General features: G+C 38.5%; 1 protein-coding gene across 2 annotated transcripts in view; it reads right to left on the bottom strand.

Moving 5' to 3' along the window:
- Syn1 (Syntrophin-like 1) overlaps window positions 1–16,322 on the bottom strand; it is a 227,341-nt gene that overhangs the window by 87,124 nt on the left and 123,895 nt on the right. For both annotated transcript variants that reach the window (XM_077419600.1, XM_077419601.1), the window contains exon 3: window positions 10,278–10,466. In XM_077419600.1, coding sequence (XP_077275726.1) covers window positions 10,278–10,466 — 189 coding nt within the window. The remainder of the gene's footprint in view (window positions 1–10,277; window positions 10,467–16,322) is intronic.

The raw sequence follows: 16,322 nt of genomic DNA, 5'->3' as shown, positions 1-16,322 counted from the left end.
TCTTTTCCGCCTCCTGCCCGAACTTCTTTCAGTAATTGTCTTGTCGATGGGAAAACCAAACGGAATAAGGAATCGCGGAAGAAATGTTTTCGAGGAGTGGACAGAAACGATCGAGTTAAACGTGTGTCCGCTCTCTTATCTTTCACGGGAGTATAATGCAAAATTTAAAAAATATAACTTGCAGCCTCGCGAATTGATTGCTCACGTAACGTTACGGCCAACTTCCAACGCAACAAAGCTGACAGAGTAATAAACATTGTTTAGTTACGAGTAAAATCTGAAACGGCTGTAGTACGGTGAAAGATAGGAGAGAGAAATGAAAAAATAATGTCGCGATCTTTTATTTTCTACAAAACAGTGTATGGCCGTTTCTCCGTACACACAATGTTCTGTGTGGATGCGCATTATATTACATATACATGTATGTACAAAATACGCATACCAGAGTACACGCATTAGCGGTGAAATACAAACGAATATACATGTTTCATTCGCACGGTGCGTGATGTATTCCGCCTGTATGCTTTTATATTTTTTACATAAACAATACAAATAATCTCGATATAAAAAGAGAAAGAGGGAGGATGCAATCAATCGAAACGATTACAAAACGTATATATTACACTTCCACTCTCTATATTGTGATAAACAACTATAAAATACCGTAAAAAAAAAAGATTGTTGATATGTATATAACGCGCATTGAAAACTGAGATCGAGATGGCGCGATCAATTGTGAATTGAAAACGCAAACTGGGTCCCCGAAATCTAGCAACTTTATCTTCCTCGGTGGAATTTCAATCCCCGATACGCAATTGCGATGCAGCTTCAATCTCCGATGCGTGCGCCGGTGTGTGATACGCTTTAACACACTGAACACGGAATCTCATCGCAAAACGAGAATTGCGCGAGAGGTCGTATCGCGTAAATTAATAATTCGCGACGCGAATAGTGCCAACGTCGTAACCGCTTCGCGTCTGTCGCGCTTTGAGAGGCGCGCTCGTGTGGAGCAGGTATATATATACCTACGCCATCAGGTCTGCGCCTTAATGGTCGCCGTCGACACCTAATATGTAGTTCCTACGGCTTTTACTTCTGTCACCAAGTGAATTCGTCGACGCATTGACGCTGCAACATTGTCAGCGTCTACAAAGTTACCCTTAGTATCCGTAATTTTTATATTAAAGTAATTATATTACAATTTCATTTTACCGCCATTACTGATGTCGTTACTCACAGTCACTGTAATTCGGAATAAACGTCTTCTTGTCACATCATTATAGCACAATCTATATATTCGTGCTCATAACATTTATACTTAGAGATGTGCGAACTATTCGAATTCCAATTTCTATATGATTCGAATCCAAACTATTCAAAATAGCAGTCAAAAAGTTTATTTCAAATTTTTCGTATGCTCTGTGATCAAATTGTATAAGTAAAAGTTTGAATATGCGTAAAAAATCGTATAAGCTATATGATAAACTAGGATATTATTTTATTTTAATTTCTATCATGTATATGTATAATAATTTATCTACGACTTTTTGCCTAATTTTTTCAGTTACCGCGATATTAAATAAAATGTCTTATTAGTTTTATATTAAATATATTTAAATATATTTTTTGCTTTTTAAAAGAATTTATATTATACATATAATCAATATTATTTTTTCACATTAAAATATTCTCCTATATTGTTAGACGAGTTAGAATTCAATATTTAACACGTGCAGTCTCTCTTTCAAAAAATTGAAAAATATGTTTATATATAATTATATTCAGTCTCAAACAATGCCCGCTTCTTCTCGCTCCACTCTCTCTCTCTCTCTTGTTGGTTGAAGCACATTATTATACATGACTAAGCCGTCATCTCGAGTTTATTATGTTGCGTTGATTTATGTAGTCGGTGTAACGAACCTTCAGCGTGACGGCGAGGTGTTTAGCTGACTACGCGAGAGAGTCAAACTATGTAAACGCGACTTACCGGAAGACACCGAAAGAAGCTGGACCCGGCACGATCCACGGAGGAATTCTCTGATAACGAGCACCATCACGGTAATCGGATTTGAAATTGCTACAAACAAAAACGACGACGAGCTGCACACTTATAATCTGATATTTGCCGAGTAAAATTTTATCCGATAAAGCCGAATGATTAAAGATTTGAAGGGCCGGGAATTGCATTCGATAAATCCGACCTACTTTAAAGAATTAGATGTTAAAGTGCATAAAAGTGGGAGGAATTAAGAGAAATAAAAAGGAATTTAAAAAATAAAAAGAATTGAAGAGATTCTGCGTAAAAAAAAAGGATTCCACGGGTCAAGCCTCTCTAAATTAGATTTGAAAAATAATTACTAACTGGACTATAATTGAATCTGGTATTACAATTCCGCAAATGAAATCTCGTTTATTTTATATATTATATTTCTGCACATTTATATTTTATTCATTCAAGGCACCAATTTTATTTTAATGGATCTCAACCGATCGTGCAGCAGATAATGTTCTGATAAATTTGAAAAATAACGCAAAACGATTCAATAAAATATTATTCAAGTAAGTACAATTAAAATATCTTTATCGTAATCACTTGCAATTATATATAATTTAAAAAATTCTCATATAAATATTTTTAAAATTATTTATTAATACTCTTAAAAGTTTGATCTTTGAGAGCTACGCCAATTTCGGAAAAATACCTATATCGAATCTTATTATAATCCTGTCGCATTGGTAATACTTTTTAAGTCGCATCATGAATTCGAAAGCGAAAGCGTAAAATCCATAATTTCCATTACGTCAACAAAAATCTAGCGCTACCGACTTTGAAATATTTAGCTCTTCAGATCTCTAAATGCTAAACTTTTGCGTCATTGTAACGGAGCGCGTCCGAAACCCTTTGTGTTTCCGCGCCCTCGATCCTTAATAATTAACCCGTTCATTGTATACACTCAATCCGCAGAGACGATCGCCGTAACAAAATCCTCGCCGTTAATGTTACGGCATTTTCGTAGGGCCATCACTTATACAAATCGTCCCGCGGCGGCACGGTACGCGTAACGATATCAGAGTATAATGGAGCCCTTACAGCGACGACGTGTATACACAACGCGATAATACTCGTACTTATACACGATACACTACACGCACGCGTGTGTCCACCGCCGTGTGCACGCCTCTGTGCGGCTGCACTCACGTATATATGTATACACGGCAAGCGGGACAAACGGGTGGTGGAGGTAGTCGTTTGTATCGCTTGGGATTCGCATGACGATAGTAATGAGACCTTTGCCGGAGGGCTTTTCGGCGCACAATGCAATTCCGCTTGTTACCGATAACGGCCCCCCTGCAATTGCTCGTTACCTATAGCCTCGCCCTTTTTGCATCTCTCAACTTTTTTTTTACCCCGTGTCCATCTCTGTGATTTCCACGGTAGGTCCCTGGTCCATTTCTTCTTGCCGACGCACGGTGTCTTTGATAGATAGTTGCTCTCGTCGAGAAAGTATCGCGATCAAAAGCGCTAATTGTCAATGTAATGTAGTAAACTGTTAAGAAATCAAAGCCGAGGAAAAATTAAAGTGTATGAGATTCATTTATAATCGCCATCTATTTCTAATAAGCGTATTATTCCATTTTCCTGTCACTTATCTCACAATAATATTATTATACGAAATCTTCCGCGAACGATAAACAACTCGATTAGTTGCATTTTCAATGTGTTTCTTCAAATTCACGAATATTCGTCACTATTCCGCAGATATCGCTTCTAGAAATTGAAAAGAAAAAACGAGAAGTTGGAAAATGTTTGCCGTGGATGATCTTTTAATTTCCTTGTTCTTCCGATAAACTTACAGCTTGCTCGATCTTGTTGAGCATGAAATTTGTTTTATCTTCGCGCTTATCCGATTATCAATATAACGAACCAACGTGGCAAACTTTCAATAGAACGCTGCGAGTGTAAACGCAATATTGTGTGCGTTTCTCAAAAGGATTAATAAAAAAGAAAATGGATTAAAGACAAGATTAAAAATGTGTACGTTTTTACGATTATTTACATTTCTCTCTTTATATCTCTCCCTTATAATTTTACTTGCGTATTGCAGATTGGTAGTAAATCTCTGATTTCTATGATAGATAATATTCTCAATTATATATGTACAACTAATTCCCAAGAGAAAATCCTTCATTCCCAAGTAGAACAGAAAAGTCAAAATAACGTCAGTTTAACGTCAATTTTATGTCAATAAGACGTCAAATTTACATCATTTTGACATTTCTGTTCTACTTGAGAACGGAGGACTCCTTAACGGCGAGAATTAGTTCTTACCGTACGTACATTTTGACAAGTCAAAATAATGTCAACTTGAAAAATGACGTAAGTTTGGTCAGTACGACGTCCAAATTCACGTCATTCTGACTTTCCGTTCTCCTTGGGTTTGAGAACCCGAATGTCATTCCCAGCAGAACGCAGAAATTGATCACCGCGCGCCGATGTGTATCACATTCAGACTCGGACGATCGCGCGAGTCGAAATCAGAAACGAAAGGTGAAAGAGCAGTGAGATGGAGAGGGCTAGGGAGAAGAAGAGAAAGAGAGAGGGAGGGAAAGCGTAGAGTGGAGGATGCGAGAGTTAAATTAGTTTCCGGGGCAAAAGCTGGCTGCCGGCCGGTTTTCAGGACCTAACTCCCGTGTATAATTCCAGAACAGCTCCATCAGGCTGGAACCCACGAAGAACCTTCCATCCAGACTATCCGACCGCCTCCGCTAGCGCCGCACGAAGCATCCCCTAACACGTGTGCGCCCACCACCTTCCCGGACTTCGCGGGCGTTGCAGTTTGCGAAGTTAATTACCGCCGGATAATTGCACCCTATATGCCGTCCGTCTGATTAATGAGGCGCGGCTGGGCGAGAATCATCAGTGATACTGGAACCTTTACTCGTCTTTCTCCATCTCTCTCCTTTGTCGTCAAGGAGCAATTTGCGATTCCCTCCGCGATAATGAGCTATTGATTTACGCCTGATTACAATTCCTGGCTATTTTAATGACCATTTTTGTAACTATCGCACAAATATCGGAATAAACAAATGGGAAGTTTCTGAAATTACAGGAGTTTTACGCGGATTGTTGGTAATTAATTTGAAAGGAATTTATGTTTTAGAAAATTAGAGATAATTTGGGGTCCCAATTCTTTGAATTTAAACATTTTAAACTCTCAAATAAAAATGAGATGTTGGGTACTAATTAATTTTTTCGTAAAGAAAATTAGATGTTTTTCCTAATAAAACTTTGGTAATTTATTTAAAAAAATATCAACAAATTTCACTTTTATTTCAATCTATTACATTTTATATTATAATTTCCAATCCTGAAGTTCTAATTTCCTTACACTTATGGATACTTTATCGGAAATCCACTGAAATGTGATTGCTCGTGGACTTCGGCGAACTTGAACGAATTAATATCTGCGCAATCACGGTATTGCTGTTCTCGCTCATCCCTAGAGGGTTGTTCTGAAAACGATTCCTTCGAGAAATCCTCATGGGAGAGTACTTATATATACAGGTTCCCGCAGGAGATGCTTTTCGCACCGCTTGCGGTTACCTTGCGCGAGCTTGTAAAGCAGCCGTCTTCTTCGGCTCTAGAATCCTTCATGCCTGAAGAGCGGAAACTCAGCAAGATCTCGAAAGGTTGCCTCGAGACGACAGGTAAGCTTGATTACTTGACTTTGGGTCGCGAGCGTCAATTCCGTCTGATATGCTGCCGCACATGCTTAGGAGGACACTTCACACGGGTAAATGATCAAAGAGCGTTGATTGTTAATTAATTAACATTGAGGAGTACATCCAGATTACGTAATCGAGAAGCACACTCAGATTTGAACAAATTATATGCTTTGATTCAATACATCACAGATTATATGTACCTAATTATATTATGTTTATAACTCACGTATACAGGGTGTATCAAAAGGTAAGATGAATCAACCAGCGGGTAAAAGAAAAGCTTTACTAAAAAATATATAAATTATAAACATCATATAATTATATACATATACGACGTAGAACAAAACATACAAAATGTAAAATCAGTAAAAAATCAGAAAAATAATGTTAGGTTTATTTAAGTAGTATACAAAAGTCTTTAATAAAGTTTACTGCAGAAGTTTCTGTAACGCATTATTGAAATAAAAAGAAATCAGCGCGTGAATACCGTTAGCATTCATACAACATAGATTGTCCCATTCTGCCAAAGTCCCCATTTTAGCCCATTTAACCGAGTTCAAATGCAAAAAAAACATCGTGCGCATTTTCATCTCAGCGATTTACGTATAGCTGCGCGCTCTGACAGCCGCTATAGTATAGAACACCGGCTTTTGCAATTCATGATCTAGAAAAGCTTCGAGCGGGGACGCTTTCGAAATGGCGACGAATACAGGCCCGACTGTTTGTTTTCAGCCACGCGACGAGTGTAACTGAACGTTTTCAACCGCAAAATGCTCGCGGTCGCGGGCATCGTGTAAACACGCGCATTCAACGCGCGGGCAAAACCGCGTCTTCCTCTATTTTTTTTTACGCCCTCCTCTGACATACTACGCTTTTGTTCTCCTTTTGCCGCGGGCGATGCGATGCACTGCGCTACATAGGATGCTCATTTGCACGTAGCATTCCATCACGGCGTCTGGCGTCCGGCGTCATCTCTCGCTGCCGTTATCTCAAACGTCATAATCAGCAATACGATACACTTGAATATATAATGCATATTCAAAAAGTAGCGGATCCAAGTTCAAAGCGGATGTGCTATTCAGATGCAGACGCAAGTTCAAATACAGGTCCAGAATTTACTTGAAATTTTTGATAAAATATAATTACATAATAATAAGAGAAATTGGATCGTAACGATAAACAATCAATTTAGTAAGAAAACCATGCGATCCAAGCCTAGGTCTTTTGGCAGCCTCATATTGGTTTCTGTATGCATCTATAATCTATACTATATATGTATACATATAAATTTTCCAAACCACTGCGCGCCGATTAAATTTTCGGACTTAAAACACAGTAATTGTTAGAATTAAAAAACCCCTTCCCTCCCCGGAATTAAATCAACTCGATTTAATTATCTAAAAACTGTAAAGGAATTTATTGCGAAAAATATTACCTCAGCCAGGGTTCAAACCTGGAACCTCCCTCATTCCGTGTAGGGCGTCGTACCAATTCGACCACCGAGGCATGTGGTAAATATTCATCGCAATAACCGGTTAATAATAGTTTGAAACGTCTTTCTCAGCCGACGTGAATAAATAATAATAAGAGAAATAGGATCGTAACGATAAACAATCAATTTAGTAACAAAGCCATGCAAATTTACAATTTTTAGATAATTAAATCGAGTCGATTTAATTCCGGGGAGGGAAGGGGTTTTTTAATTCTATAATAACAATTACTGTGTTTTAAGTCCGAAAATTTAATCGGCGCGCAGTGGTTTGGAAAATTTATATAATAGTATAGATGCATATACAGAAACCAATATGAGGCTGCCAAAAGACCTAGGCTTGGATCGCACGGCTTTGTTACTAAATTGATTATAATTACATATATTACAAATACCAAAAATATATTCAACATCCTTTACAGGAAGTGCTACAAATTGTTTCTCGCCTAATACCGCAAATCTCATTTTTCGACAATCGAGATTTTTACCTGCGCTTTAACGCAAAAGGATTACGGCGGTTTGGTTTGCGCATGCAACGTGCACGTCCAATTTATCGCTCCTGTTATCATTCACGTTCATCGATCGAGGCAATATGAATGCAATCATCGTCGCGGCAACGACATAAAATTTACTGCATCGGCTGTAAAATTCACCCGTGGACCAGAATGTTCGCCCGGCTGCACATTCACTGTCCGCGAGATCGTTACAAGCATCCAACGACTGAAAATTATTGAGAGGCCTGATCGATCTAATCTAACACACAGGGTGTCTCTATCGTCGATCTAATGACAATAACGCCGTTATCTTCTTCAGATTTTAAATTACTTTTTCCTTGCAATTTCTCGTCTATATATCGTATAACAGAATTAATAATCTTATGATTGACGCTCATTTTTTTTATACCTACCGCAATGCGGATGCACCACCGGATTGATTTAAGAAATATCAGCATGCGGAAGTATCTCTGTAAACGTTACTCCATGCATGACATGGCTTAGCGAGATGCCGGCAAGAGATACGGCACGTTCCTGATTGCGTTTCTTAGCTCGCAGCCACCCCCTTACTGTCCATCCCGTCTGTCACCACCCCTTTCGGCGCCAACCGCCGCGCGCTTGTCTCTTCCCTTCTGCCATCTCCTCTTAATAGCGCAGCTATTCTCCCTCTCGCGGTTTTTCTTTCAGTCCAGAAAAGTCCCAGGGTCGGATTTAACCCTTTAACCTCGAGAATGTTTTTTATGATACTCGTATAATACTCTCAGAACAGATTTTCAGTATTATTAAAAAAATTTTTATTTAATATATATACTTGTTAAATAAATATATTTATTTATTTAACAAAATATTATGTAATTATGTATATACGTTATATATTGAAATATACTATAATTTTCGATTACCATATTCTTCAGACTTGCACATCCCTTGATTAATATACTTTAAACTTCTTTAATTTTACGATTTATTATTTCCATGAAATTTTTATGTGTCCATAAATAAAATAAAAACAATAATCGAAATAGAATTACGGCAAAGTGAACGACAATAGTACTGAAATAATAGAGGCATTTAGCTAAATCGCTCAAATAAAACGCAACCGCTGCGCGCCGCACATATGGGCCACCGCTAACAATCCTCAAGAGGTGAAAATTTGCACAAGCCGGCCCTGAACGGAGACGGCGCGCTCAGAGAGTAAACGGGGAAGAGAGGAACGGAGAAGCTTTACAGAATTAAGGAGCCATTCGCCTTTCATTAACTCACTACAAGCCCAAGGGGAAGAGATATTCCCTTCGTGCTAACTCATCCCTAGTTTATCACTACCCCGTAGACGACGACGGTGGGAGAGGCGGACTGTCTCCGATAGAAGGACCGGACTTTTATCCCCGCCGCGAGGCCATTTACCACCGTCGCTTGGCAAATAGGTAAACGAGATCTTTCCCGATTCTCCGAAACTCTTCATCTACTTGCGCTACTCTTCAACCGCGATTGCGCTACTTCGTCAATCAAGACGATCGAACGCGCAATCCGTTTGCGTTTTAATTCCCCGCCGGTCCCTCCCTCGCGTTTATTTTCCTCTCGGAAAACGTTCACGTTTTCCGTGTTTTAGATTAAATTTCAAGTAATCGGCGCGGGCTCTCGCCCCTTAATCGCTTCAGTATTCCTTTTAGAAAAGAGGACTCTAATAAAGTAATTATAGTTACTCAGTGTTAACAAACCCTTAATTTATTTACTTCTTTTCGTTGAAGGAAGATTCGTTGATTTTCAACGTTTTTGTTCAAATGCAGTTGAAGGTGTCGCGTTAACAAATATATAGATACAATTTTTGATACATATGCATAGTTATCTCAAGTTTCGAGCATTTTAAAGCATTTTAAAATAGAAATCGGAAGATAAAAATATCAAGGTTGTAATGCTTTTTTAATAAGAGCCGATTAAAGAGTTCACAAATCATAAAGCCAATATTTCAGGTATGACAAATTAGACAGTAGTAAAAGTATTGTCATTAATAAGGTCATTAAAACACTTATACATGAGATTTTCTTGTTAAAAATGTTATCGCGCGTACACCGTTGAATTAGTGTCAAATTATATTTAATTGAGTCATTTTTAATCATTCCTTATAAATCGCCACTATACTTTCACTCAAAATATGTCGTTAATTTAACTAAAACAATGTCAACTTAACTAAACCAATGGAATTAAAATAATACTGTTAAACTGTTATACTGGGTTAAAAATAGCAAAATGTTATTTAACTCAAGGGGTTAATAGTTTAAATTTTATCCTTTAATATTTAGCGGTGTAGCATTTATCATATAATGATCTAATTCGAGCAAAGGTCATGAATTCGAACGGATTCGAAATTGATTTTCGCTAAATGAAATTGAGGTTGTGTTCACCACCGTGTGATAATCCTCTTTCGGTTAACATATTACAACAAATTGGGAAATACCCCGGGATCTCGCAGATCCAACCGCGCGCAACCAGCGCGGGGTTAATCTTTACACGGCAGACGTGAGCTATATACTCGAACCACGCATCGACTTTTCGATGTTGAGACTTACCGAGATCGGAAGAGGGATGCGCTCTGGTGAGTCTGCAGAGTTGTAATGGCAGATAACGAGTATCCGCCCGCGGTGGTGACTTCGGCGGCGGCGGCGTCGCGCTCAGGAAACCGCGCTGAAGTTCCCAGCCCACTTCCTGGATGATCGAAGCCTTCCTGAAGTACGGCGTCACTTCCCGTAGGTACTTCACTGCAATGAGAAAACACGCCGTCAGAGAGAGTGTCTCGCCAACTCTGGATCAGGTGAAAATATAAATGTTTACGTTTTATCTCACAATTCTGTCCTAAGCTCTCACTTGATGTGAGAGCTTCTACATAACAGATCTGTCCATTTTAGATATACGTTTATTAAACTTTTATTTGTTCCCTCGCTCTATAATCTGAGCACTAATATACTTATTGTAAAAAACACAAACAAGAGAGCAATTAGCATTGCATGTTACAGATTTGATATTTTCGTATAGCAATAAACCGCTTCCAGTCACTTTTAGCTCAAGAAATATTTTTTTAAATCAAAATACAGCGTGAGAATCTATTATATACACTACAGATCGTTAGTAATTAAAATTTAATAATAGTTTTAATAATAATTAGTAATCTTAATATTTTATCCTAAACTTTTAAATCAATAAAAAAAATTCTTTTCATAAAAAAAACATTTGTCCTTGCATACTTAGCTTAATATTTATATTTTTCATTATAATCTATATATTTTCAGCGTACAAAATTACAGTTTTCTTCTACTTCCTTTCAGATCATATTTATCTTTACTCGGAAAAAAAACAACTGCGCCGGATTCGCGAATGAGTCCAATTATCGAAGAGAGGCTCGCGAGTTTCCGGAAAACAAAAAAAACTTCAGAACGAGAAAAAGCAATTTATTTTTTATGTGCTCTATATTACTCGCTTATGAGCTGAAGCGCTCGCGCGTTTCGAGAACCTGCGAGAATTCGGCTAGGAAAAGCTAACTTTCTTTCCGAGAGAGACGCGCGGCTCTCTTTGAAACGAAAGTCGTGTCGCGGAAATCGAGTATCGACCTTTCAAATTGCGGGGGTCTCTCCGCGCCGGTTAGTCGACATCTTGTCGGTCCTATTACGCAAAATTTAATGGAGAACGTCATGACGCGCGCGTGCACGCGTGCGGGCGACAGCGGCGACGGCGAGACGGGAGTGGAATTCTGATGTATCGTATCCCCACGATGATCCATAGATTCAATATGTTTGCCATATGCGCGCGCGGCAGGCAGCCAGCTGTATTTACTCCCTTTCGATCTCTCAAATGACATTTCCCGCAGATCACGCCAATCCCCTTGATTGAATATATCAGCGTTCATCAGCGTTAGCGCTCTCAATGTTAGCGCCGTTTCGTTGCTCTCTCGCGTTTGACTTCAGTTTTATGGAAATTATACGACGAAGATATATCATAGATCGAACTGTTCTACCAGAATATCTTCGCGCGGAAGGAAGAATTAATTGCAATTTTACCAGCCAGTTAAAATTGCATTTCCGTTTCTGGTTCATTAATTAGATGAATTATACGGGGCCAATTTCGGCGGGGATATCCCGCTGAATTAATTTCGCGCTGAAAGGATTAACCGAGGGGAAATGTGGAGGACCGTGTCCATGGCCGAAGATCAAGCTGCCGTGTCCAACTTTTCATGCGCGCACGTACTCGGCTGCTGCGACCTAGCGCTGCCATATGCCATGCCGACGCGCAACGTATTTCTATTGAATTTATTTCGGTGCTCTCTGGACGGTGCACGTTGCTGATTGCAGCTACATCGAGCCGGCCAGGCAGGCAGGCAGGCCAGGCAGGCAGGCATCATCGGGACGCCGCCGGACTCGACGCAGAGCGCAACGCTTCGCTTGCCAGTCACGTATTCCTGCATCATTTGCTATGGGTTTCATACCAGCCATAACTCTACGGATATATCCACCCCCCTCTCCCTCCCTCGCCCCTGTTACCCCTTTCTCCACCCCTTCCCTCCCCCTCCTGCACCCTGCGTCCCCCCGTTCGGCCTTCAACCGCTTCAAATCCCACGCCATGACTGCTGCGCGTCGAAATTGTGCGTCCTCTCCCAGGCCTCGCAGCTCTTAATCCGCCGTGCATTCATCGCGCCGAGGAAGTGGCGCATCGGAATTAATCAAGTCTTGCCTGTCATCGTTAATTTGAGCAAAGGCCGCTAATTTTCATTTCGCCAGCGAGCTGTTAATCGCGAGGGTGCGCGCCCCCTTTGACAAAAGAGAATTCACGACCGGAATTGAATGGCATTGTATACTATGCTTGCGAGTCGGCGCGCGAGCGCCGCGCGCACTGCAGTGTGTCGCGGAATGATGTGACGAGGAGATCGGTATAACCTTTGATTGAGCTTTCACGTATAGGTTTGTTTAACGGTATTGTAACAGCTACTACAGATTCGTCTAGTTGCGTTTAGTATAGAATAAACTTGGACATCTATATGATTCCTAAGCATGAAATGGCAAAACTTGCAAACGTGTTGAATAAAATGTAAATTTACATGTGTAATAAGCAAAATAAATCAAGTAAAAGCAAAATAAAATATAGATTCTAAAAACGATGAAAAAAATCCATACGTATACTACGTTATTTAAATATATTCATAAATAAATCTGTAAACACAATTAATCTAGTGAATTCTTTAATCTTGGAATTATAAGTACCATATTTAAATATGGTATTTCATCGTATTAAACTGTACGTTTGTATACATATTTTCTTTATCCAGAATCACTACCTTCCTGATTGTACATCAGTTGCAGAATACCTCGCGCAATCCATTGTTATGATACACATACTAATTGAAAAATAATTAAGTAAAATATACATTATGTAAATGAAACATACTTAAAGAGAGGCTGGACCGAGTTAATCAAATTCCCTTTTTATATATATTCTTCCTCGAGCAACCTTTTGTTGGTTGAACAAGCGGCTCATAGCTTTCAGCTATAAGAAATCGAAGTTCGAACAAAAATCCATTGGTCCGCGAGGATCTATTATTGCGCGGCCTCCATCGGCACATTCTGCTTGCATTTCGTCGTCGAATGCGAGCCGTTACGCTGAATGGCCAGTGCAACGTTGCGAATCAATCGACCATAATCGCGCCCGTTGAATCGCGTTCTCCCGTTTCCTGCGTCTGGAAAAAGCGTTTCGATGGCGGCCACGCGTACCGCATATCAATAGCCCATCTCGTCCCCCGAAAGCTGGCCCCTGCACCCCAGGAAGGATGCCCATATAGCGTCGTCCTTGTTGCGGCCAGATATATAGGAAACTAATAAACCGGAAGACGGCTATCGTGCGCCCGTACTCGGTACAAATCGATCATGGCTCGATCCCAAGGTCGCGTATTTCGATCTTCATATACGTCACGGCCTATTGAAGCGAAGCATTAATAGACAATTCAAACATTTGCACTGCACAATGTGAACAAAAGTTTATCGTTAATCTACTTAATACACTTAGATATAATTGTGAATTCTCCAAGTTCCTCATTAAAATATAAAGTATAGGTATATATACATATTTTATTTTAAAGATATAGAAATAAAAGAAATAATGCGTAATACTTCAAAGCATCCATACGCGTTCAAAAGAAATATTATTAATATATATATATATATATATATATATATATATATATATAAAATTTTATATTTTATAATAAAATATTTTATTTGTATAGTTTTATTACTAATTTTATTACAAAAACATTGGTTTTATTGTACTTTTACTTTACTCGCGGTCTTTTTTCGCCGACAAAATCTATATCTCGACCGTGAACCGAAACCTCGCTTGTCGCTCGCCAACAGATAAAAGAGCGAACGATATCGCGAAGAGCGTGTCTAGCTATTCGTCCTGGGACCCATACTCGTTTCGAATTCTCCTGTTGCGATTGGCAACAGGATTCGGATCCTTGCGAACCCTTACGAGGCGAGAATCCATTTCTTTCTCCACGACCGTAAAGCCTTTAGAAATTTCTCTCAAAGGATTCCCCATATATAGCGAAACGTTCCCTACGTGGGGCAAATTTCCCGACAGATTTTTGAGTCTCAAATCCTGACAGAACCACCGCAAGCCATCCGAGAAAAAAGACATTAGGCTGAAAGTCTTCGTAATTTGCTTTTCGTTTCCCCTCGCGCGATAAGCAGAGTTTGCGAGAAACGAGTCCCCCTTTAGCTCCGCTTCGCGAAAGCTTTTCCATGTTAATCTTTCGAAGATATAAAATAGAAAAAAGCTTAAAATATTTTATCTTAAAATTTTTATAGTAATATATTTAGTATTATATTCTTTATATATATAAATAATTCATATTGTAGAAAATATCGTGTATATTTTAACCTCAGAATATATTTTCGCAATTTCTTAAATTGCAGTTCAACAAATATCGCCTCGATTGATAGTCTGTACGATCTCCGTCCTAAATCCAACACCCCGTCACTTTTCCATAAATCGCATATCTCGGGAACATGATATCCTGTCGATAACGAGGTTGCAGGAAATGCGCGCGACATGAAAGTTGAGAAAAAATGTCGCGCGTGCTATCGGCCGAACGATTGGCAGCAGTATACATTTTGTATAAAATCGAAATTATACGATTCGGTGAGTCATGCAAAAGTAACCGTATTGGATAAATCAATTCTGCAAAAATATATATTTTAATCGGATACATGTATTCTAAAATCCGTGCATTATTCGATATATATTCCAATGTAATGTGACAAATATTCATGAATTTTTGGTCTAATAATATAAATCTGATCAAATCATTCACCCATCATTGTTAAATTTTTACTAAAAAATGTCCACTAATTTTCTACAAAATCATGCACACATAAACGTATATGAGACATATCAATTTAGAGTAATAATATCAAAAATATCCTGCAATGTTGTTATTATTTCAAATACACGTATATAATGTTATAATGTGTAATAAGAAAAAAGATAATTTACATTAGATATAAGTTCTTATAAGCAAGAATCAAACTGATACACTTAAGTACCATTCATCCGATCTATCGGACTATCAATAGTGAGCGATATTTTGCTTTAACCGGCGTGCGATACTGCCGGTATACAAGTATCGGCAATTTGTCACAATCCTTTTCACCTCTTTTCCTTTCTACTTCCTTTTGTATACAGCGTGTTACATAGCTCTCTTTCGCACACACGACCCCCTAACACCTAAGCATGTCACGCCTTACACTATAATTTATCCAGCATATCGCATAGCACGCATATCCACGATTGGAGAAGCATACAATTTTTGTAATTTTTATATCGCTTTGTAATTTTTAAAATCGCTTTCGTAGATTTCATCTTAATTGTGTTTTTCGCATGTACTTATGAATACACAGAGTAGAGAGGGATATTCTTGATTTGAAAATATCTTTAGGTTCAACGTGGAAACCTTGAAATGAGATTACCCTGCGTTAAACGAAGAAAACTTGCTTGAATAAAGTCATTTTATATAATTCAACCCAGAAAAAAAGTTGGAAATCTTAAGAAGATTACAAATTGTTGCATATATACCTATACGAAACAATGACACATTAATTTGAATATCTAATTGTTTGAAAACAATGACACATTAATTTGAATATACATACATATAAAGATTTATTTGGCACTTTTTTTAGGGCAAAAAAACTCACGCCTACATATAAAGATATAAACTATAAGAAAATTATAATAAATTCTTTTTATTGTAAAAAATAGTCGAGAAATAAAGAAGATAATAATAGCTACTCTACAAATTAGCGATATTCATGGAACCGCATTTACCTCAGTTGCAGTTCGAAATCGATCAAATGAATGAGGTGTTCTATTAAGACGCGCGAATTGCTAAGTGCGGTGTTCCCTGATAAGCTTATATATAATCCGTTGAAAAGAGAGCAATCTATATAGCCTAAGGGAGCATTACAGAGAGAAAGATCCAAGAATTCTCAGCTTTGACGAGAGAAATAAGCCTTGATACATTGTCACATCTAAAGAATTTTGCGGAGCTTTCTCTTACGGGAATCATACGA

The sequence above is a fragment of the Temnothorax americanus genome, unplaced genomic scaffold (assembly GCF_048541705.1).
Source record: "Temnothorax americanus isolate GAGA-0224 unplaced genomic scaffold, ASM4854170v1 Scaffold57, whole genome shotgun sequence".
NCBI lineage: Eukaryota > Metazoa > Arthropoda > Insecta > Hymenoptera > Formicidae > Temnothorax > Temnothorax americanus.
Note: the sequence above shows the minus strand (reverse complement) of the source record. Positions and strands in the feature narration are given on the sequence as shown.